Genomic DNA, 23,560 nt, shown 5'->3' with positions numbered 1-23,560 from the left:
TCGGACTCACCCCAGGATCAGAAAATATACTCGCAAAGGTGTCGTAGGTGAAAACCCCCGTTTGAAGAAGGAGGCCACCGTGATCAGAGCTGGGACCACTCAAGACCAGCAGCTTGTGCCCCGCCGAGTCTGTGATGAGAGACTGGATCTTGGACGCGCGAAGACAAGACGACCATTAAGAAGATGTATGCTTTTACATTGAAAGGCTTGAAAAAGGTTAAGGGAGCAATTGACAGGAGAATGCACTGGTTTAATACCCCGGAGAGGTTGGGATGGAAATTACCTCCGCTACGACGGTGTCTTTTGAAGAGTTGACAAGCACCACTGTCTCGAGGACGTCACTTCTGTGGTGAAGCGTCCTTTGTCCTGCGCGCACACATTAAAATCGGTCAACACCTGCAGACTGTCGGAGGGATCGGTTTGAAATCCATTACATTATCGATTTTCTTTAATGCTTAACTCATTCAAACCCAAAAATTTATTTGAATACATTTTTCTTCTCTACCCAAAACATATTTATACGGGGTTTTTTTTCATGTTTTTTTTTATTTATTTATGCTAGAGCATACAGAAGGCGTTGACACAGCTTCTGACATGAAGAGGTGGCTTAAAGCAATGGTAGTTATTACAAAAAACGGCCAGCAGGTGGCAGCAGAGTATAAGAGATCAGCCAGGGCCATGTTGCAAAAAAGCTATTTCTGTCAGTTTCTCAACAAGAATGTGAATATTGATGTAACTTAGCTATATTCTAATATTTCCTGAGGAAAGAAGAGACTCTCATCTTTCTTTAGGTCGGTTCCATGTTTTTATCGCAATAAAACACAATATTCTGTGGGCCTCTCTCGGCTGTTTTACTGGATTTTGGACTGATTTTGCAAGGCGGTTGCTTCAGTGAAAATGTCTGGGAGCGAATGAGTTAGTCAGGGTCATGTTACCTGGAGAATATCCAAGATGACACCTAATGAGAATAAGTACACACTGGATTGCTTGCCAGCCAATTAGAAGGTACATACAGAAAAAAGCATCCAAACTAACATTCACTGCTATATGGACAATTTAGAGTCATTATGCATATTTCCGGAATGTAGGAGGGAAGCCGGAATACCAGGAGTACGAGAAGAACATCCAAACTCTACATAGGAAGACTAGAGATGCGATTCCAACCAACCAGAGGATTATAGTCTGCCTTGTTGAAATCATCTCGTTTTGGGTATTCCTGCCAATTCCTGCTGCTGCTTCAAAATGCAAACTGCCAAATCCCGACGAAATTGACGAAACTTAGGGTAGGGGGGTTGGATATATTTAAAAGCAAAATACCAATGAGCAACATCTGAACAGCTGGCGTCAAGTCTCATTTTCTGACAAAAGATTTACTCGGTTGTGCAATTACACACTTGACGGGCGGCCCGGCGCTCCAGAGACTCCACGATTTGTATGCGAGCAATTAAAAAGTCACTTTTGCATATTAGGTCCCCTTCAATTGTGCCGCTTTCTTCCTCTTATTCAGGCCAATCACTATAAAGAGACGAGCAGCCCACTTGTGCATCACCGCGAGAAAAAAACACAAGTTGGAAATAGGCCACTGGAGTCTGCTGGGTATTGAAATCTAAATTTGTCATGCGCAATCTACTCGAGCCTAAATGACTTTTGTCGTCCAAACACATTCCGAGTGTAAACGTATATTACTAACAAAGAGGAATATTCAACACAATTCCAGGACTCATCCGGCCCAGCGGTGATGTAAAAGCTTTCCGAGTCTTCTTTGTGTCAGCACAGATGGGATCCTATAATTAGAGGGGTCTAAAATTATGAGCGGGATCATCAGCTGGCGGAGCTCATCTTTTTTTTTCTTACCAACCCTTCTCTCTATAGTCCGTTTATATAGGATTTATTCATATGAAACATGGCCCTGGTTGATGTATTTTTTGCTCTGCTGCCACCTGCTGGCCGTTTTTGTAATAACTGCAATTTCTTCAACCGTTCTTTGCAGTTAAAGCCTTCTGTATGCTTTAGCATAATAAACGTAAAAAACGTATAAATAAGTCTTTGGGACACTTAAAACATTTAAAATAGAACGAATGTATACGTTTTTGGGAGCAACGAGTTAATGAACCAAAAAATAAATAACCAAACTAAGGACAAAATACATAAACTAAATAATTAAATACGTAACCAACCATGACTGACTACTGACCAGCCACTGCCAACCAACTAATGATTCTCTCTATAGTCCGTTTATATAGATTTATTCATATGTACTTGGCATTCCGTCCTTAAATGGCAAATTTTATGCACTGGGAAAAAAAAAGGTAAAATTTTGGATTGTTCAAATGACATATTTAAGATACTATTATGTACATTGGTTCAATAAAAAATGACATAAACATATTTTGACCGAAGTACGCGGTCCAATGTGCCCCCCCCCCCTCTCCCCAATAGCGCTGATTAAAAAAAATTGTGGCCCCCCTCCCTCATTTAAGTTTCCCATCTGTGGTCTATTTTTTTTCCTCTGCCGACCCGTTTGATAAAAATATCCATGTGAACTCTGTAAATGAGAGCGCTCTGTTTAAATGAGAGCGCTCTGTTTAAAGGAGAGCGCTCTAGATAACGTCTCCACGTGTCCAACACTGTGACGGGTTGGAACGAATTGAACGTATTACTTTTTGGCGAGGATTCGGGGATGAAGTCTGGCTGTCAATTTTTTTGCTTTCGGAGGTCGTATCAGAGTGGGAACCGTCCACTCATTTTTATTCTAATTTTCAAGAAATGCAAAAATAAAACTGAACGGAAACGGCAGAAGTTCGAAAAAAAAGGCCCAAAATTCGCAGGAAAACGTTTTTTATGCTTGGAGGGGTTGGATTTTGAAAAAAAAGGAAAATGCGAATTTTAGCTATGGAAAGAGGTTTTGCAAATTAACGCTGACAAGACCGGATACACGTCGCACGTTTTGACCGGATATTACGTCACGCGATAAAGTAAGGCACGTTTTGGGGAGACGACGAAACAGAAATCATTTTTGCCTGTGAGTATTTTATGCTCCGTTTGTCTCTTTGATGTGTTAAAGTACTGTAGCAACTGTTTGAAGGTTTCCGATTGCTGCAACATTCCGCCGTTTGCTCATTTCAGCTGTCCTGTCTCGTCTCGTGTCTTTACAGGTGGACTTTTGTTATGCTTTGGTAGAACATTTTGTTGTGTAAATACTGTCAACTTCAGCCGGGAGTTACGAATCATTTTTAAGCGAGGACGCTTCGTGCGAGCGAGTCTTCATTTCGCCTCATAAAAGTGATTATACCATAATAATAATTCATATATAATATATGAATAATCTACAATTATTGTATGGCAGTCTGAAGGTCCTATTTTGCGTGTCGTGTTGTTGTTTGACTGGCAGAGTGAAGCTACGAGCCAAACGCAAACAAATGTGGGCCGGCGGAGGGGCTGGCGGAGGGGTTCGACCACCCTGAGCGCGAGAAGGCCGCTATTGTCGCCGCAGCCAGCAGCAGGATGTTGGCCAAGTGGCATCGGCGTGCCAACGATGACATCACTCTCAAAGTCCTGAAGGAGGAGTTGATAGCGCACGCACACACACACAGCAGGCTGCCAAAACATCCGCAACACAATGTGTGTGTGTGCGCGCGCGTCTCTTTCAGGCCACCGCAAACATTTCCCCGAGCGACGTAAATACCCACAATGCTTTTGGTGTGCCGGCCGTATCTGGAGCGACCATACGTCGGGCATCTCTCTGGAGTCTGACAACACATTGTGTGTAACAGCACGGACGCAATTTGAGTCGTGCGGACGCTTTTTTTTTTTTTTCCTAACGTGCGACGCAAACCATCACAGTGACGGGAAGCGTTGCTCGGTTTATGTGGAAATGGCCGTCACGTGACCTTCCGCTTGCGCCGCAATGGGCCCTTCCGTGTGACAAGGTTGGAAGAATAGCGCAAGAATGTCACGTTGGGGACGACTTGAGGACGAACGGGAGAAAATGGGATCTTGGGGGGGGGGGGGGGGGGGGTTAAAAACCGCAATCCATTCAGAAGTGGCAGGCTGTTAAATTGGCTGCCGAACTATTAGTCGGCCACTCTAAGGTGAGAGGCCCTCGGGGCATTACTTGCAGCTTCTTGTCAAGCATACAGGCGGCTCACAAATCTGTTTAGAACTGTGGGTAAATGAGCTTTTTGCAACATGGCCCTGGTTGATATATTTTTGCTCTGCTGCCACCTGCTGGCCGTTTTTGTAATAACTGCAATTTCTTCAACCGTTCTTTGCAGTTAAAGCCTTCTGTATGCTTTAGCATAATAAACATAACAAAAACGTATAAATAAGTCTTTGGGACACTTAAAACATTTAAAATAGAACGTATGTATACGTTTTTGGGAGCAACGAGTTAATGAACCAAAAAATAAATAACCAAACTAAGGACAAAATACATAAACTAAATAATTAAATACGTAACCAACCATGACTGACTACTGACCAGCCACTGCCAACCAACTAATGATTAAACTAATTGCCAACTAATTGCTACCTACTAACTGACCAATAAGTGACAAAAAAACTCACCAATCAACCTTTGATCACTGCTGATTACTAACAAAGAACTAAAAAAACAAACCTAAATAACTAAGGACAAAAATCAATCGACAACTTTCTAACTAACAAGTTAAATAACTATCCAACCCACCATCACCTGTTAAACTAACGAACACTGCCAATAGCTAACTAGCTAACTAACTGCCAGCTGTTAGCAAAAAACAAACTAACCAACCAAAATGTAAAAAATAACAAAGACCACTAACTATCCTACCAACCACCGACTGTAAAAATACAACAACCAACCAACCTCTGCCCAAACACTGCCCACTAACTAACTAACTAACTGCGAGCTGTTAACAAAAAACTAACTAACCAACCAAGAATTACAAAACAAAGACCACTAACTGACTAAAAACCAACTATCCTACCAACCACCGACTGTAAAAAACAACAACCAACTAACCAACTCCTGCCCACTAAATAACTAACTAACTAACTAAGGATCAACAAATCAATGACTGGAAACTAATTAACAAGCTATCCAAAAACAAACTGACACCAAAAAAATGAAATAACGTCAAGAAAAATAACCACCAGTTAGCCACTGACTAACATGCCAACTAACAAACTAAATTTATAAAAATGAAAAAATAAACTTGATCTTTGCAGGGTCAGCAGCAATTGTCACAACGTGCTGAAATGAGCTCAACGCACACAATTGCAGACACGAAATGAGCTTCGTCGATGACATTTGTCGATTTGACGATGACATGCGAGACGACATGACTCCTTCTTCTGATTGGCTCCAAGTCAGCCCTTAAATCCTTCAGAAGCTTCAAAAAGGCTTTGCTGAACGAACGGACGATATTTCACAATCCATTTTGTTTCTGGCATTTCAAAGACATTTTGCTGGTTCGGCTGACGACATCCTGAGCGATCGTCTTCCGCGTCCGTTTGCGAGCCCAATCAAGTGAGCTCCCGCGTTTTCACACGAACATCGGGTCGTCGTTCCATCGGCCTCGGGTGTGTCGGGCGCGCGGCCGAGTCAGCAAATTGGAGAAGACGGCGCATATGGAAGCGGGACGGATGTTCACCGCCGCCGCTCTGCACCAACGCAGACGTCAGCCGGCGGCGCCAGACCGGCAACATCCACAAATCGGCCCTTCGCATTAGCGCTCATTTCATCTCTTCCATTTTTTTTTTTTTTTTTTTTTTTTTTTTTTTTTTGCTTCGTCATCACGACGGTGTCACTCCCGGGAGACAATCGGAATTTCCGTGTGTTGCGACAGAAAAATGTGGCTGCGCAGCTTCTGCAGCCCCAAGTAAGAAAATCCTGCAGAAAACCAGGCCGGCTCGTCTCGTTTATGGAAAAAGGAGGACTGCAGAGGGGGAGGAAGAAGAAACGATCTTCTGCTGCTTTTCATATCAAAAGCGGAGGATTGTCGAACCATCTCGCATCGAACGCCTTCCTAAGCCAGAATTCCTCTTTTTGGGAAAAGCAGTGAAACCCCTGAGGCGGGATCGAATCTATTCAAGCTTGTCAAGCTCTAGTTTCTTCACATTCCCTCTATGAAGTCTCCGTTGGTTTGCTGTCCAACGAGTAGAATTCTTCTTGGCCTTAAAATGGTTGTTTTGGTTGTGTGATCATCAAAAAGATAAATATAATTTAATTTTTTTTTTTTTTTAAACCCATCAAATTCGGTCGATTTCAATTTACAATTTTGTTTTGGAGTGCTTTACGATATGTTGAGTTTTTGTATTAACAATAATGAAACTACTGTTTTTATTGTAGCTCAAATGAATTCTCAAAGTCTTGGCTCCCTCTAGTGGTTTGCAAAAGTATCACTAAATTGAATACCAATCAAATAGGTAACATTGCAAACTAATTTGAATGCAGCTTGTAGATAAAAGATTCATTCTATTCACTTGCTTTTTTGGGGGGGGGGGGACCATTCTATTATTAACCCCATAATGGACATGACATATTTGTATGTCTAAACCAATAAAAACGCCTCATTTGGATGATGTCAACACTTCTGGTTCATGATTGGATCGGCGCTAACCAATCACAATGGCAAGTTGATTTGCATGACGTCCATGTTAAAAAATGTCACATATGAGCTTGGCAGGTTTACAACACGTTAAATCCTGGCGTCCACTGTAACAAATAAAAACATGAGATAACACCCCCCAACAAAATTCCATATTGTTCTAATGTGGGAAAAGAGTCAAAAACAGTTTAAAAAAAAAAGGGAGAAAAAAATTGTAGTGAGAAACACTAAGGAAGCCTCTTTTCTGTTATCAGGTTGTCAAAAGTGCCACACAAAAAAAAAAAAGTGTTCCTAAATCCAATGTCAGTGCAAAGTCTTATCTTAAGCGTGCAGGTAGCGGCTCAGGTGCGCTCAGCCGTCCTCCGTTGGAGGCAGAATAAAGAAAGCAATTGATGGAGAGAAAAAGAAAAAAAGGAAACTTTGCTACGAAAACCTGCACGGATAATCCCGACACTGCGTGAGCATGTCGGTAGAGTTAAAAAAATATATATAGATTTGTTCATTTTAGGTGATCTTATTTATAACTGTATATAACCGTCTTACTTTATATCTCGTGTTGCTTAATATGATGTTAACTTTTCTTTCTTGTTTGCTTCAATTTAGTTTTTTTTCTTCTTATCGTTTTTTTTTTGCTTTTTGCAAGTTTTTGGCTTCATAATTTTTATTTTCATTTTTTTTGTAATTATTATTATTATTATTATTTATGTATGTTCGAAATAAAAAAAATCATAATGTTTGTTAAAGTTTAAGTCTGATTGTTTTTTTTTTAGGTTGACTCATTTTTACATGTCTACATTTAAGAATTTATATATATATATTTTTAAAGTAAATTAAAGTTAGGACAGATATATTTATTTTATTTTACACTTAAGGTTTGCTAATTGTCACACATAAAATAAAATGAAATTGATGTTAAGCAGTGTTAATTTTGACAACATTTTTTAGTTTTTGATTAAAATTAATTCAAATTTTAGTCATAATTTAGTCATCTGATTGTATTTGAGTTTTAATCCAATTTTAGTCGACGAAATTGACAGTTTAGTTCCTTCAGCATACATTTCAACTTTTATACGGAAAATGACAACACACTATTTGTAACTGCAGTTTAACACGCAAGACACATTCAATTGCTTCAATCAAAACATGTTCAACTGACAAAAAAAATATAACTTGATTTGAACCGAAATAAGAAAGTGCATCATCGCTTGAGACGAATTTTACAGCTGCACCATCAATGTTAACATGTTTGAAGATGAAATAAAAGTGCAGTGAACACTGAACCGTTTCTTTTCTCCCACCCGCGTTTCATTCCTTCTGATTGGATTGTGGGAATTTTGGGGGAATTTTGGGGGAATTTTGGGGGAATTTTGGTCACTGCGTTGTTTTCGTTTTAGTAATTGTCAGTCAATTTTAGTGATCGTTATCGTCTCAATGAATGGCTTCTATCTTAGTTTTCGTTCGGAAAAAAAATTCGGACGTTTTTCGACAAAATTATTTAAGATATTTTTTTTTTTTTTTTTGAAAAGAAATGTGGGAGGCGTGTTATTCATTCATACACATATAAAGTTTTTTGTGTTAAAGATTTTTCCTCTGAAACAGATTGTGCTGGTCCTCAAACGTTAGCGGCTATGCAATAAAAAAAAAACGACTTTGTCTCAAGTTGGCCAGCCATCAAAACCATACGAACATTTAGCCGCGCAAAGAAAAGCGGGCTAACACTTTCATAAGAGCACTTTTAATGAAGTATGTTAATGAGTCGGTCCTGGAAGAGTCATGAGGGCCTGCGAGCGTTTCAGAACGCTCGCCGCTTAAGCTGCTTAGACACATTAGACGGGACGGAGCCGCGTGTGTGCGTGCGTGTGCGCGTTTCCGTGAAGACGATCTCAATCAACGGACCTCATCTAAATGAGCCGTCTGCTGTTGTCATGTGATCCCGGGTTACGACGAGCCGGCGGCGGCTAATCTCCGGGCCGGCGGCGCGCCTTCGCGGTGAGCCGCAAATTCTATCTCGACACGACGGCGAACCCGCCCACCGGAAGGCAAAACAAAAATAATCACGCGGACAGCTTCTACCACTACCGGGCAGATGGGCACCTGTTCATGAAAAATGATGGGACCTAAAACGCCTCCTTGAGGAACACCACTGAAAATTCTGACAAATTTTTGTTAGTTTTGATTTCATTAAGAGTTTTTTTTTTATGTAGTTAGTTTTCATTCGTTTTCAGGTATAAAAATGCTCAGTATTAGTTTAGTTATAGTTAGTTTGAGTATAATAAACCGTTGTATTACTTGTGAGCAATATTTAAAAAACACAATGTTAAAATCAGACAAGTAAAACATTTCTTACTTAAAGTTGCATTTCGGCCGAGTTCAATGGAAAAAGCAGGCGAGCCGAGTCATTGGAGCCAAAAGTCCAGCAGGCAAATTTGTCGCCGAGGAGCGACGTCATCTGAAGGTGCTTTTCTATTGGCTGCTGCTCGATGACATCACTTCTGTGTGACACACTTTTAAACGTCCTTATTCCGGTTAATGTCGAAATAAATCCACTTAAAATCACATTTAAAATCATCCCCAAAGGATCATGCATTAAATTAAGTAAAAAGACTAAAGCAAAGGACATTTTCGCTACAATTATAGTTTTAGTTAGCTTTGTGTTTCAGTTAGTTTTTGTTTTTTCTAAATTATTTTCGTTTTTTATTTTATTTTGTTAACAAAATAGTTTTTTTTAATTTTAGGTTTATCGTTAGTTTGCGTTAACTAAAATAACCTTGCAAAATTGTGATAAACGCTATACTATATTTATACTATATGCTTTGTTGATGAAAGCCTATGGGTATGAAATAAATAATAATAATAATAATAATAATAATAATGTAGCCATTCCCCCAACAAGAAAGAGCCGTTTCTTGTCTCTTCACATCTATAAGGAACTTTTTACACTGCAGGGAAGATTTCTTACATTATTTGGAGTCGATCTTAGAGAATCTATTGTCAATTTGTGTGGTCAGAAGTCGGTGGCGTCGCTGCTATTTTCCTCACCACAAGGAGGCAACTTTTATATTAAAAAGAAAAAAGGAAAAAAAGACATGGACCTAAAAAGCTTCCCTGAGGAACTCCAGTTAAAATTGCAACTGACTGTTACTTGACATGTTCAAATGTTGCTACTGTATACTAAACTAAACTGTAGACAAAAGTATTTGGACACTTACAAGAATTTGGAGTGTCTGTTCTCGCTCACCCAAAAGGTGTTTGGCGGATTTCATTTTTCTTTTTATGATATCTTACTATGTTTTTTTTTTTTTTATGTTTTACAATACTATGCTATTTTCGATTTGGTGCAGGGCTGGAACGGATTCCTCACATTTTAATGTATTCCATTGGGGAAAAAGTGATTTGATGTACAAGTGAGTTGAGTTATGAGTCACGGGAGAAATGAAATTATAAGTCAAGGCTATACTGTAAATATGAAAAAACAAAAACAGGAGAAACAAATACACACATGCACAAGTTTTTGCTGAGTCACATTGATCTTGCTCAGATTGATAACTAGCTGATGTTTTTCCATATCTAGCACGCGCACGCGCGCGCGCACACGCACCGAAGGTGGTTCCACTGCAGTGAGGCGCCATCAGCACCACCGGGCATGAATGAATCATCAAAAAAAAAAAAAGAAGCACCCAGCCACGACCTGCGTGGTCACCAGATGACGCCATCCCATCATAAAACCAGCAGCGGCGGCAGCAGCAGCGTGCCAACTCGTAACCATGACGACGACCCTGCCACCAGCTTGCCAGTGCTTTAACAGACTTTTGCTTGCCGGGGGGGGGGGGGGGGGGGGGGGCGGTCATTGGGTTCATGTTGCACAACCTGCGCCATCTCGCTTTTTTTTTTGCGGAGGTGCTTCAAAGCGGGGAGGGGGCGTAGGCGGGTGGGGTGGGGGCGGGGGGGTGTATTTGTCCATGTAACCTTACGCAAGGTGGGACAAGTCAATCGGCTGCAGCATTAATCCCGTTACTTTGGATCAAGTCTTGGACGACTGCCTCATCTTATGTCAAGACACATTAACTGACTTGATCCTCGATCTTTACCTCTACACTTCAAATAAAAAAGGTTTTGGGGGAAACGGGATTGATGTGACAAGCTTGCCCGTTCGACAGGTTGAAAAAAACAGAAAAACAAAAACAAAAACCGTCAACATTCTCAGCATGCAAAATGTCAGCACAGAATAACAACAAGACGTACCTTTGCGCTGGACGTGACACTTTAGCCGGCGAGTTGCGCGACTACAAGGCAGGGATGCGCGGCGATCGTGCGCGTGCACGCGCGTGTGTGCGTCGACGGAGGGAGGAGGAGGAGGCTTGTCATAGGCAGCGTGGCGGCGCTGCGGTGCGATGCGGTGCGCGCCAGGATGCGGCAACGGCCGTCTGCAGACAGCCGTGCGAGTGCACAGTGCAGCGCGATGGGAGGGGGAGGAGGGAGGGAGGGGGCAGGGGGGGGAGGGGGAGGGGCTGGCGGTTCGCATGGCTCAGCTAGTTGCGCGTGCGTACGTGCGCGCAACGGCGCACCAGCAAGCTCCTGCCCCGTCGTGCGGTCACTTGTGATGACGTCACACAGGGGCAGCCGCCGTTCAGGGACGAAGACGAAGGAGATCGAAGTCAGATAGAATTGAAGGGTGTAAAAAAAAAAAAAAAATCATCATCATCATGAAGGAACTATCAAATAAAAATAATAATAGTAAGAATATAAATAGTAATTTATTGTATTACAATACAAAAATAAATTGTATTGATTGTGGCGACAAAAAATCTGTTGCTGTTTTTTTTGTTGTTGTTGAGTATTAAGCAGTAAAGTTGGGTTGATAAATGAATAACAACGAATATATAGTACAACAAAAAGAGATCAATTGTGAAGTGATGTTTAAAATATGTTGGTTTGTTAAAAAATGCTTTTTGAACGTTTAGAAAATCTCCAGTTACACCCCATTGCCGGCAGAGGGGGCAAAAGATCAGCAGATTTTCCAAACGTCAATTTAAACATAACGAAAACGTGGGATTTGTTTATTTATTTATTTTTTATCTTTGGACCTAAACATTCAAAACCTGTTTCATAGAAGAAGAAGAAATCCATCCATTTGATATATTATATAACATTAGATATTATTACATATTAAATATGTTGTTGATTTTTGTGAAATGTGGATTTGTTAACATTTTGAGACTCTTTATGTGATTATGAAGAGCTAAAAATACACTTGACTTGCATATTACGTGTGTGTTTGAATGATCAGCCTCTCAGTTGACAGTTGCTAACTGGTTAACCTTCTTAAAATAAAAACTTGATGACACAAAGTATTCAACGATTGATTGCTCGATCAATCCCGACCGAGCGTATAATCTTCCTTCAGACTGTAAAGTTAACAAGTCATAACGCTATCATCATCCCTTAATTCAGTTTTCTTGGGGCCAGTAAAAGCCACTTGAAAGTGGTTTGTCTCTACTTTTCAATTCAAGTTTCTCTTCTTGTGAATTGGTCGAATGTTCAATTGTGAGGAAGTTTGATACTTCAGGGCCACCGTACCGTATGACGTTGATTGCTTGAAAATAGAACTCAATAAAGCTCCGTTTGATTTAGCGTGCGTGCGTGTTTGCGGTGGTTTAGAACTTGGCCGTGTCATACCAAAAGCTTTTGGATTTACCGACATAGTGTCACTAAAATGTCAACAAAGCGGTGTGCCGTTGAAATTTAATTTGATTAATATGCAAATTGGTCTGTAAAGGATTTATTTATGGCAATTAACTCGTGTATCCACATATTGGGCCTTTTTTTTTTTTTTTTAGGTTGTGTGATTTTTTTGCTCATGTAAAATATGTGCATTGGCTCACAAAAGGTCTATTTCACTGTGTAACTTATTGAAAAATGAGTGCAAGAAAACAACAGCTGGGAATTGCCGGGGGGGGGGGGGGGTAATCATCTTGTTTGCTTCGTCTGACGTGGCCTTTTTTTTCCTTCTTTTTTTTTGCCGCGTGAATGCAATTTATCCATTTGAATGAAATGTGTTTGTACAGCAGATGGCTTAAGACACTACGACACCCACAAGCCTCGGGCATGCCGGCGATAAAAGAGGAAATATGGACACAGGCGCGGCAGTTTGGCTTGTTGTTGTTTCTTCAAACATGCACAAAACACAACAAAAGTGCTGAGACGCCTCTGGAGAAATGAGGTGATCAATCAGAGGTTCGACTTGAACGATTATTTGTTCTTGGGAAATTACTTTTTTTTTTTATGGCTGCATGTCTATCACCAACAGTCTATATAAAAAGTCTACACACCCTTGCCGGGTTTTTGTCATATAAATATATGTGACCTTTGACCTGTATGATACAATTGAAAACATTGTGTTTGAGAGGGGAAGTCAAAATAAATAACTGAAATTGTGGTTGCACAAGTCTACACACCCTCTTGTCTACACAAGTGGCTAGGCCTGCTACAAACAATTATTTAAAAAATGGACTATTCACAAACTATTTTTGTGATTAGTCGACTAATCAGGTGATATGTAAATTGCACAACAACAATACTTTTTTTTTTTAGATGCTTGTGCCTCACCTTTGTACTTTCAGTTTTTGTATCGCATTTATTTTTGGTGAAATGCTCCAAAACCTTCAAGCTCACTTGCCGGCGGTTCGCCGTGATATCGTTTTTATGATTACATATCAACTACTAGGATATTCCATAACACTTTTTTTTAGACCGATACAAGCATGAGTACTCAACCCTTGAGTAGTCACCGATACCAAGTATGGATACCACTAGTCGTTTCTATGAATCAAACCCCCCCCTCCCCAAAAACAATAAAATCTTCTTTTTTTTTTTTTTTAAAGAGATAATTTTCCTTAAAATTGCCTGAAACTAATGGCATTGTATTTTCTATTCATATATTTCTGGCCATCGATGTGGCTGTGTTGACCAATCGCATTAAAAGTGAGTCAGCATATACCTGCCACCATTTCAAGTGGCTTGGATTAACCCCCCCAATAAAAGTTCAGCTGTTCAAGTAGGCTTTCCATGCTCATACCTGACCTACCTAGTTAGTAGCTACCTGTACTCTCACACCGACATTCCTACCAACTAGCCGTCCACATACAGTATGCATCTACCAAGCAAAATGTATGCATCAACTAGCTTTTGTTGCGTGTGAACGAAGGGTGTGAAGCCATTAAAATTTGTAATCATATTTAATCGCATGCCGTCGATGGTTAACGCACAATTAATCGCAAATGTTATATCTGTGCTAAATGTAACAATAAAATGTACAATACATTTCTTTTTCTAAGTTTTCATACTCTTGTTAACATAAAAGTGGGGGAAAATGTTAAACTAATAGAAATATGGCGGCATCTTTTAATCATTGATATAGTAATTTCATAGTAATTCATAAAATTGAGTTAAAATTACAAAGATTACCATTTACTGTAAAAAAACGAGTGTGATACTGATTTGTGTTGAGGTCATTCTTCTGCCACTAGATGGCATAATTGCATTTGTAAGACATTGGTGATAGCTCGGTGCACGCATCTAATCTTTAAGTTGAAGTAACATGTGAGATTCTTCACATTTTAAAAAATTTTAAAAAAAAAAAGAAAAAAGAGTGGCATTAAAGGAACCTGAAATTAACTCAAAATGAACGCACTCATTTTGACACCCCAAGTGTAAACAAATTGCAGGCTCAATAAACAAGTGCATTGGCAGCAGTTGTTGCAAGTGTTAACCCGATGAGCGTTTTTCTGGAACGCGCGAGACGACGAGGTGGAATTCAAACCAGTCGACGAAGCGGAAAAGGCCCTCGCGCGTAGGTTCGAGTCTCGGCCGCCGGAATGGGAAACGACGGCTCCCGTGAAGCTGCTCATACGTGTCGTGTATGTGCCGCAATGTCAGCACGTGTTGTATGACGAGGGAGGAAACACGCAAGAGTGACTGCCGTTGCGAATCTCGGGAAACCTTGACCAGATTGTAAATGAGATTCGAGAGGTGAAACCTCCCCTGGGCTTTCTTTTCATCTCACACGCACGCACACACACGCGCAGCTCTTGGAATTTGCGCTGCGACAAAAGGTGAAGCAAACAAGCAGACCTGCTGTGTCACTTGGCAGCGGAGGTCAGGACAGGAAATGTTACGCAGCAAAATTCAACCGGCGAGTTTCGCTTTACTGCCTGCTCAGCAACGTCCGTGACAAACAACTACCAACTACTACTTCAATATTCAAATACCGAATGAGCAAAGGAAGTAACAAAATTGGCTTCAGCATATTTGGCATAAAATGGATTAACGAATTTAATATATTCAACTTTCAGTCACGCACAAAAATCCGAACTGCAGTTGACGTCAAGCTGCTCATCAACGTGAGCTTAAACTTTTCTTGACAATAATATGTTTTATGTGACCACACTAGTCTAAACATGACATTCTGGTTAACTCATTCACTGCCATAAATTCATTAAAAAAAAAAAAAAAAGATTATTAAAAATTAGGGGCGACAGACGATTATAATTTGTAATTGTAATTAATCGCATGACTTCAATAGTTAACTCACGATTAATCACAAATCTTATATGTGTTCTGAATGTACAAAAAAAAATTCTAGGTTTTCATACTCTTGTTAACAAAAGTGGGAAAAAAATTTTAACTAATAGAAATAGTTTAAATGAATTTTTGCCGTTTATAGCCGTCAATGGCAGTGAATGAATAATTTAAAAAAAAGAAAACGTTATTAAGAATTTGGGGCGCCAGGCGATTACATTTTTTAATCATAATTAATCGCATGACATCACTAGTTAACTCACAATTAATCACACATTTTATAACTGTTCTAAATGAACAATAAAAAAATTCTAGGTTTTCATACTCTTGTTAACAAAAGTAGAAAAAAAGGTTAAACTAATAGAAATAGTTCAAATTAATTAATTTTGACGTCTATAACCGTCAATGGCAGTGAATGAGTTAATATTAAATTTGTGGAATATGAGTTAAGAAGCCAAATCCAGCCGTTTTTATCCTCATCTCAGGCGGCGGCCATTTTGCCACTTGCTGTCAAAGATGACATCAATGTTGCTCAAATCTCAGGTAACAACCAATCACAGCGCAGCTTCAGAAAACAGGTGAGCTGTGATTGGTCGCTGCCTGAGCCAGCAAGTGGCAAAATGGCCGCCCCTTGAGATGGACAAAAACCGCTAGATTTTGCAGTCTACTGAAGATGACATCACAATTGCTCAGGGCTCGGGCAACGACCAATCACAGCTCAGCCACGCACACACAGGCCTGTTCTCTCAATCCCGACCATGATAACATGTTATGGAGAAAGCTCGGTCACTTGGCAAAGACATCAAATCAAATGATTATCAATAATGATCCTTAGCTCTCTAGCGCCACCTGGTGAATTATGGATTTTAAGTCTCTCAACTCACTTTTTTTTTTTTTCTAGCTTTAGTTGAGGCCCCACTGAAGTTGGGTAATGGTGGGAAATGCACTTTAACACGTCAGGAGTAGCGTGCATGAAAAAACATGAAAAATGCCGATTTAGAATGGGACTCAATGGAGCCAGCTTTTGGCGAATTACTCTAGAAATGGTGCCATTTTGAACTTCAACATGTTTGGACATTCTGGGTAAAATGTCAGTGATTTTTTTGTTATACGCTTCATCTATGATGATAGAATTAATAAGAAGAAACACGCTACATCTTATTTGAGTAGCTGTTGCACATGCCTTCATGACGGGAAAAGCGCGAGGGATATCGGTAAAAGGCTCAGTTGTCGAGTCGAGCAACGCGATCCCGACAATTGGGAAAAGAGCTTTCTTTCCGAGAGTATCGGCGAATGCCGCTGTGGCACCGGCGCAGCTTAAGAGTGATGACAACACTTAGCGTACCCGCTACTTGATAGCATCCCTCCTAACGATCCTCATACATATACGAAAGGTGCGCAGGTGTTGCAGTGGATGGCATAAATGTGTTCTATGGTACATACATTTTGACTTTTTGATGACATCATTGTATCTTCTTGCCTTGCTACCTTATCCGCATTAACACTACTTCCCAATAGCAGTATTCACCTACCCATTCGTTTGACCTACTAACTTATCTCATACAGTATCTACCGTAAAAGAGTGATTTTCCCATTTTTACTTTAATGAAAATGTTGTCACCGCGGGAGCCAAATTTACTTTTTGCTGCAAAGTCACAACACACTTTCATAGACGCCAACTCGTAAATTCCCAATACACACTCAAGGGCGGACATTTGCAAAGGTAGCGAATGTTGATTTCACGTCAGGGTTATTTCAAGCTCCCAACTATTCTTGACATGTTCTTTGTACATTCTCAAACAGTTTTAATAATTTTTTCTTGTCGCAAGGAAATTTTGAACATGTGCTTGAAGGGTTCTTACAAGGTCTCAAGTGTTCTCAACTATTCTTGAAATGTTCTCTGTACATTCTCAAACAGTCCTAATGTTTTTTTTCTTGTCGCAAGAAAACGTTGAACATGTTCTTGAAGGGTTCTTTCAAGGTCTCAAGTATTCTCAACTATTGTTGACACTTTTTCTTTACATTCTCAAACAGTCTTAATGGGGTTTTTTCTTGTTGCAAGGAAACTTTGAACATGTGCTTGAAGGGTTCTTTCAAGGTCTCAAGTATTCTTAACTATTCTTGATGGTTTCTTTCAAGGTCTCAAGTATTCTCAACTATTCTTGAAATGTTCTCTGTACATTCTCAAACAGTCCTAAGGGTTTTTTTTTTCTTGTCCCAAGGAAACTTTGAACATGTTCTTAAAGGGTTCTTTCAAGGTCTCAAGTATTCTTAACTATTCTTGAAGGGTTCTTTCAAGGTCTCAAGTATTCTCAACTATTGTTGACACTTTTTCTTTACATTCTCAAACAGTCTTAATGGGTTTTTTTCTTGTCGCAAGGAAACTTTGAACATGTGCTTGAAGGGTTCTTTCAAGGTCTCAAGTATTCTTAACTATTCTTGAAGGGTTCTTTCAAGGTCTCAAGTATTCTCAACTATTCTTGAAATGTTCTCTGTACATTCTCAAACAGTCCTAAGGTTTTTTTTTTCTTGTCCGCAGGAAACTTTGAACATGTGCTTGAAGGGTTCTTTCAAGGTCTCAACTATTCTCAACTATTCTTGACACATTCTCTAAACATTCTCAAAGAGTCTTAATGGTGTCGCATGGACATTTTGAACATGTTCTTACAACAAGAAAAATCCTTAAGACTGTTGGAGAATGTTCAGAGAGTGTTTTGAGAATAGTTGAGACCTTGAAAGAAGCCTGATGTGAGATCAACATTCGGGTCTATGTAATTTGACAAAAATTTTCAATGGGAGGAATCGATATGGTTCTGATGTGCAGGCACTTTAAATTGCAAGCATTGAGGAGTGGTAATGAGCCAAACCACCATTTTAGAAAATCCCCTCAGTTTTCCAACTGTTTACATTAGGGGCGGGCAAGATTTACCTGTCATGGCAGCCTACTATGGCAATTTTGTACCGACTGTGCATGTCAGACCTTTAACAAGGGCCTATGAAAAAAAACTGTCAATTTTACACATCAACTGTATACCATTTATCATGGTCATCTAAAAATAAATATATATGTACAGTACAGGTATTTTTAAGTATTTTAATCAATATTTAATTTTCATTTGAATTATTTTACATATACCTACCTACATATCAACTAGCCTCACATCCACATGATTGTTTTCCAAGTTACTCATTCACTATCCTTTCAATTTAGCTTTGCTCGCTTCATCCAGTCGTGTCCACAAAGGATGACTGACGCCAAAGTACTGTTTTTAGCGGCTCGGGCTGATTGGTGACGGGAACAGGAAGAAGCGACAGGAAAGTCATCAGACCGTTTGTTCTGACCTTTCAAAAATGTCTACTGTGCTCCAAGAATTGTTTATGTATTAATTATTCTATTGTCACTAAGGGGAAGATGTCAACAGTCTGAGGCTCAAGACTCACATTTGCTGAGACTGAGCAGTAGGACTCATCAAACTTTTGATGCCCGAACGCAACGACAAAAACCTTTTAAGTTCTAAAATAAATTAAATGCAACGGTACTACTTAAAGTTAAATACAACTGAACGGTACCTAACAAACGTACTGCACCGGATTAAAAATTAAGTGTCAATCCAATCGGCTTCAACAGTCCAACCTCACAAAAACGATTAAATCTCAAAGGTCGGAAGCAAAATTCCGAGGCTGAGCAGAATGGTGCTAAACCGGCATTAGCTAAACTTAAGATATGCAACGCGAGGTAAGAGGCTAAAACGGCCAACTGTTTGGATTTTTGCGGTAAAAATACTCCTTTAAGACCACAGACGATCAAGTCTTAATGACTTGCGAGAAAAGCAAAGAGAACAAAAGCGCATTTTCCTCCTTTCATGTACTGATAAGGAAAATTAGAACAAGTTCTGGGAGGCGCGGTTGAGCTCAAAAGTGCTGCTTGTTCATGTAAAGGCTTCTAAAATACTTCCATGATCCTTTAAAACTTTTACAGACTAACTTTTTGATGGATTGACTACATGGTGAACTATTTCCAGCTTTGCGCTACGACAGATAAGTCAAATTAGCTATCATGCACTTTGTGGTAACTTAAACTTCTTCTTTATTTTTATTTTTTTTACCATGAATAGGAAGGAAAGCAAGAAGATTTCATAGCTCTCTTGCATAGCTCTAAAAAATAAGAACATTTACATTTATAGGTCCCAAAAAATAATTTGTTAATGTAATCCTAATTCATCTCATGGGGCGGCCATTTTGTCACTTGCTGTGAATTGAAGATGACATCACAGTTACCCCAGGGCTCAGGTAACAACCAATCACAGCGCAGCTTCAGAAAACAGGTGAGCTGTGATTGGTCATCGCCTGAGCCCTGAGCAACTGTGATGTCATCTTCAGTGGACAGCAAGTGGCAAAATGGCCGCCCCCTTAGATGGATAAAAAAAAAAACGGCTGGATTGATAATTTATATTCCACAAATGTAATATTATTCAGAATGTCATGTTTAGTGTTTTATGTTTATGTGACTAGTAAGGTCGCATATATTATTGTCAAGAAATGTTTAAGGTTTTAAATAATAAAAAGAGAATTCAAAATTAGTTCAATCCAACTTGAATTAAAATTCAATTAAAATTAAGAATTTAGTATTAATAGCAAGGACCCATATTTGATGAAGTGTTTTTTGTTTTAAATTTCACTTAAAAAAATATAATAATAAATAAAATTCCCCGTTGGAATGATGGAAAAAAATGAATTAACGCATTGATGTAGGTCCATATAGACTGCGGAAAGTTTTGCTGGCTGAAGGTCATCCCCAGTCAAGTTGAAAATAGAAAAGTAACTTCGTGACTTCAATCAATGCAGCCTTTGAAGTCATTTCAAGCAAACTAATGAACCTGCTTGCAGCCTTCCTCCTCCTCCTCCTCCTCCTCCTCGTCTTCCTCCTCCTCGTCTTCTCAGCGCCACAAAGGCCGAATTCAGCTCGTGGAAAGTTTTGTGCAACGCGATTCTCATCTATTTCTGACCACCTCCCTCCATTGAAGTGCTATTGATCGTTTGCATTCATGTCGGTAATCAATAGAGGCAGCCTCCGCCGTCCTCCTTCCCGCAGCGGACGTACGACTCAGCATTTAAAGCCAAAAGGTGTTCAGTGGTGTTTCTTGTCACTTTGCAAATGTCGTCGTGCTTTACTTCGGTACACGTTACGCTTCATTACACTCGAGTTGTACTTGCATAGCGTCGCTGTCCTGTGAAAAACACTTATTTCCATTTTTATTTGTATTTTTTACTAGGGGTGTCAAAATGAGTGCGTTATTTTTTAGTTCATTTAAAGTTACTTTAACCCCACTCTTTTTTCTTTTTTTTTACGCGCGATTAATGACCGCCCCTTACTTGTAAAGCACGTCCACGTCAAAATTGAGCAGTAATAAATGTCATAATAATGCATATATTTGTGGGGACTGCGGTCAAGTTGTATTTGACAATTTTAAAAATGTGCAGAATTTCACAAGTTACTTCATGTTAAAGATTAGATGCATACACTGAGCTATCATCAATGTCTTACAAAGGCAATTATGCCATCTAGTGGCAGAAAAACGACCAACACAAATCATCTTTTTAATTTTAACTCGATTTTATCCAATGTTATTAAATTACTGTCGGTGACTAAAAGATGCAGCCATATTTCTATTAGTTTAACATTTTTTTCCACTTTTATGATAACAAGAGTGCGATACTTAGAAAAAATATTTTATTGTACATTTTATTGTCCATTTAGAACAGATTTGCAAGTTTGCGATTAATTGTGAGTTAACTACTGAAGTTATGCGATTAATTGCAATTGAAATTTTTAATCGCCTGACACCCCTATTTTTTACATTATTGTATCAAAGTAGAAGTTATTGTTAAAAATGCACTTCATAATTCTGAGAGACGTTTCCCATTTTTTGACTGGTGACACGATACTTTCAACCAAAATGACATCAGAACACTGAACCTTTTTCCAGCCAATGATGTTCACGAGTCCCAAATCTTTTTCCCGTAAAGATTTCCGTTAGACCTCATCTTGTGCAAAGATCCTTAAAAGAAAATTATTCTGCACCGACTGACCTTTGACATCTGAGGAAAAATGGGCGGAGTGTCGCGTTATGAACAGCTGCAGCTGCTGCTCAAGGTCGCATCGGTTGAGGTCCACATCCCAAGATCGGATTCCTGTGACGGGAAGAGGGACGAAGAAGCTTTAAATCCTTGCAGCATCCATTATATAACCAACACTTTTCGCGGTCTCATTTTATACACTTTATGATTCCCTTGGCGAGCGCAGGAAATGAGATTATGTTTCAATGCAGCAAGATAAAACCAGCTGGACCTTTTTGTGTTTTGACCTTAAAATGTTTCCTCACAGCGCAACACAGTCTGTTCCTAGAAACGCTGACTCACTCTTGCCTCGCGTTCTCTCATAGCCCGATCACATGACCGGGGAGAAAATTAACACCATTTGCAATAATAATAATAATATGACAGCACGTGTGGCTAGCAATTAGCACACACGCTGAGGTTGGCGGTTGGAATTTGGGCTCGGGTCTTCCTGTGTGGGGTTTACGTGTTCTCACCACACGAAAAGTTCCTCCACTGGGGTCACTAGTTTGTCTCGATGCGCCCAATGATTGGTTGGATTGTTCAAAATGGAGTCAGAACGGGTCATATTGTCGTATGTATGGATTGTGAAAGAGGAATGTTCGGGGGGGGGGGGGGGGGGGGCAACACTCACGTCTCAATATGTGTGACGTAGTGTTGCATAAAGAGTCCGGCCAAGCTGCGAGCTGGCAACAATATCTTTACTGAGAACAAAAAGGATTACTGTTGGCCGTAAACACCCCTAATTAATACCAAATAGCTCTTAAATACCCTCTAAAATACTTTTTTCTCTCTCTTTTCCCGCCACACTTGATGACCATATAACAGATTAAATACGTTTTAATTTGATTTAATTTTCTGGTATGATTTTGTTAATATGTTTTCCTTTTTTTTTTTTTTTTACATTTTGTTTTTACCACAGACATATTTCAAATAGTAGCCTAGTAACCTAAATGTGCTCTGAAATGTCTCTCTCAACACAAGCAACCCTGTTACTAAAACAATTAAGTTGCATGACTCAGCAGAAATGACACAAGCAAGCTAATTAAGATAGATCTTCGGGAAGTCCTCTCCTCTATTTAAAAACATAAATAAAATATTCCAACACTTTTAAGCTGTTAATGGGGCGACAGTGACAAGCACAACACCGTGTTTCACATTAAAAAGACACTGTTGTTATTATAATTATTGAAAAGCTAAGTTTGTTGTTGATAGTTAGCATAACAGAGCTAACATAGCTAGCTTGTTCTCAAGCAAAAACTAACATTTCTTCGCAACACAGGTACTGTAATTAGAGGATTGAAATAAAGCGTAACTTTTTTTTTTTTTTGTAATTGGAAAGGCTCGTCCAATTGTGAAATGACCCAATTATTTTGTTGCAATGTTTATTTAACATATTCTTGGCGACTTTTGGTGAGCCTAATGGATTATTTGAGACTCATGCGCGGGCCTGATGGCGCAACGCTGCGCCAATATTTACAGTATGTTTGCGATGACGTCCAAACGTTTACACAAGTTGAACACTTCTCACGCGGGACAGCGGAGTTGTGCACTCACCGGCTTCGATGTGCGCTCGGGCGGCGTCCAGCTGCTGCTCGGTGCCGATGTCGCCGATCACGACCAGAACATAGTGGCCGGCCCGGTTGAAGGGCGGCCCGCGTCGCCGTCTCCCTCCTCCTCCTCCTCCACCACCACGATACCGGAGGAGCTCCTCGAAGGCGGGCAACCGCACGCACGGTGATCCCCCTTCGTCCTCCGCCACCGCCGGGAGAGCACCCCGCACCGGCATCTCCATGGCAACGCGCCTCGGGGATGACTCCGTCATCGCCATGACAACCGGCCGTGTGCAGGCGGGTGATGGCGAACGCCGTGGAGGTGGTGGAGTGCGGGAGTGAGAGGATGCTGAGTAAGCGATGAGGGAGGGGGAGGGGGCGGGGGAGGTGGAGAGGAGGGAGGGGGGGGGTAAGAATGGGAGGCAGGGAGCGAGCAAGAAGCGTGTGGAGAGAGAGAGAGAGAGAGAGAGAGAATAGAGAGAGAAGAGAGACAGACAGAGAAACACAGAGAGAGAGAAAAAAAGAGAAGGAGGGAGAGAGACAGAGAGCAAGAGAGAGAGACAGAGAGCAAGAGAGCGAGAGGGAAGGGAGAGTGAATGAGGAGATTTGGAGAGGAAGGGAGGTACAGGAAAAGGGTAGACAGAGAGAAGAATGAAAAGGAGGGTGAGGGTAGTATTGAGAAGGAGAGAGAGCAAGAGAGGGGAGAGAGACAGAAAGAGCGAG

The 23,560-nt window shown here is 40.2% G+C and overlaps 1 protein-coding gene across 3 annotated transcripts in view; it reads right to left on the bottom strand.

The window, feature by feature from the left end:
- map1ab (microtubule-associated protein 1Ab) overlaps positions 1–23,158 on the bottom strand; it is a 38,644-nt gene extending 15,486 nt beyond the window's left edge. For 2 of the 3 annotated variants that reach the window (XM_086072536.1, XM_086072537.1), the window contains exons 1-4: positions 22,842–23,158; positions 21,258–21,359; positions 284–366; positions 11–148 (exon numbers count right to left, since the gene is read on the bottom strand). In XM_086072536.1, coding sequence (XP_085928662.1) covers positions 11–148; positions 284–366; positions 21,258–21,359; positions 22,842–23,115 — 597 coding nt within the window. In that variant the 5' untranslated portion in view covers positions 23,116–23,158. Of the gene's footprint in view, positions 1–10; positions 149–283; positions 367–10,832; positions 11,026–21,257; positions 21,360–22,841 lie in introns of those variants that run through there. The other variant, XM_086072538.1, reaches the window with a different exon arrangement.
- Positions 23,159–23,560: the final 402 nt, after the last annotated feature.

This window comes from Leptonotus elevatus, chromosome 4, assembly GCF_054856555.1.
Source record: "Leptonotus elevatus isolate MCC_2025b chromosome 4, RoL_Lele_1.0, whole genome shotgun sequence".
NCBI classification, from domain to species: domain Eukaryota; kingdom Metazoa; phylum Chordata; class Actinopteri; order Syngnathiformes; family Syngnathidae; genus Leptonotus; species Leptonotus elevatus.
Note: the sequence above shows the minus strand (reverse complement) of the source record. Positions and strands in the feature narration are given on the sequence as shown.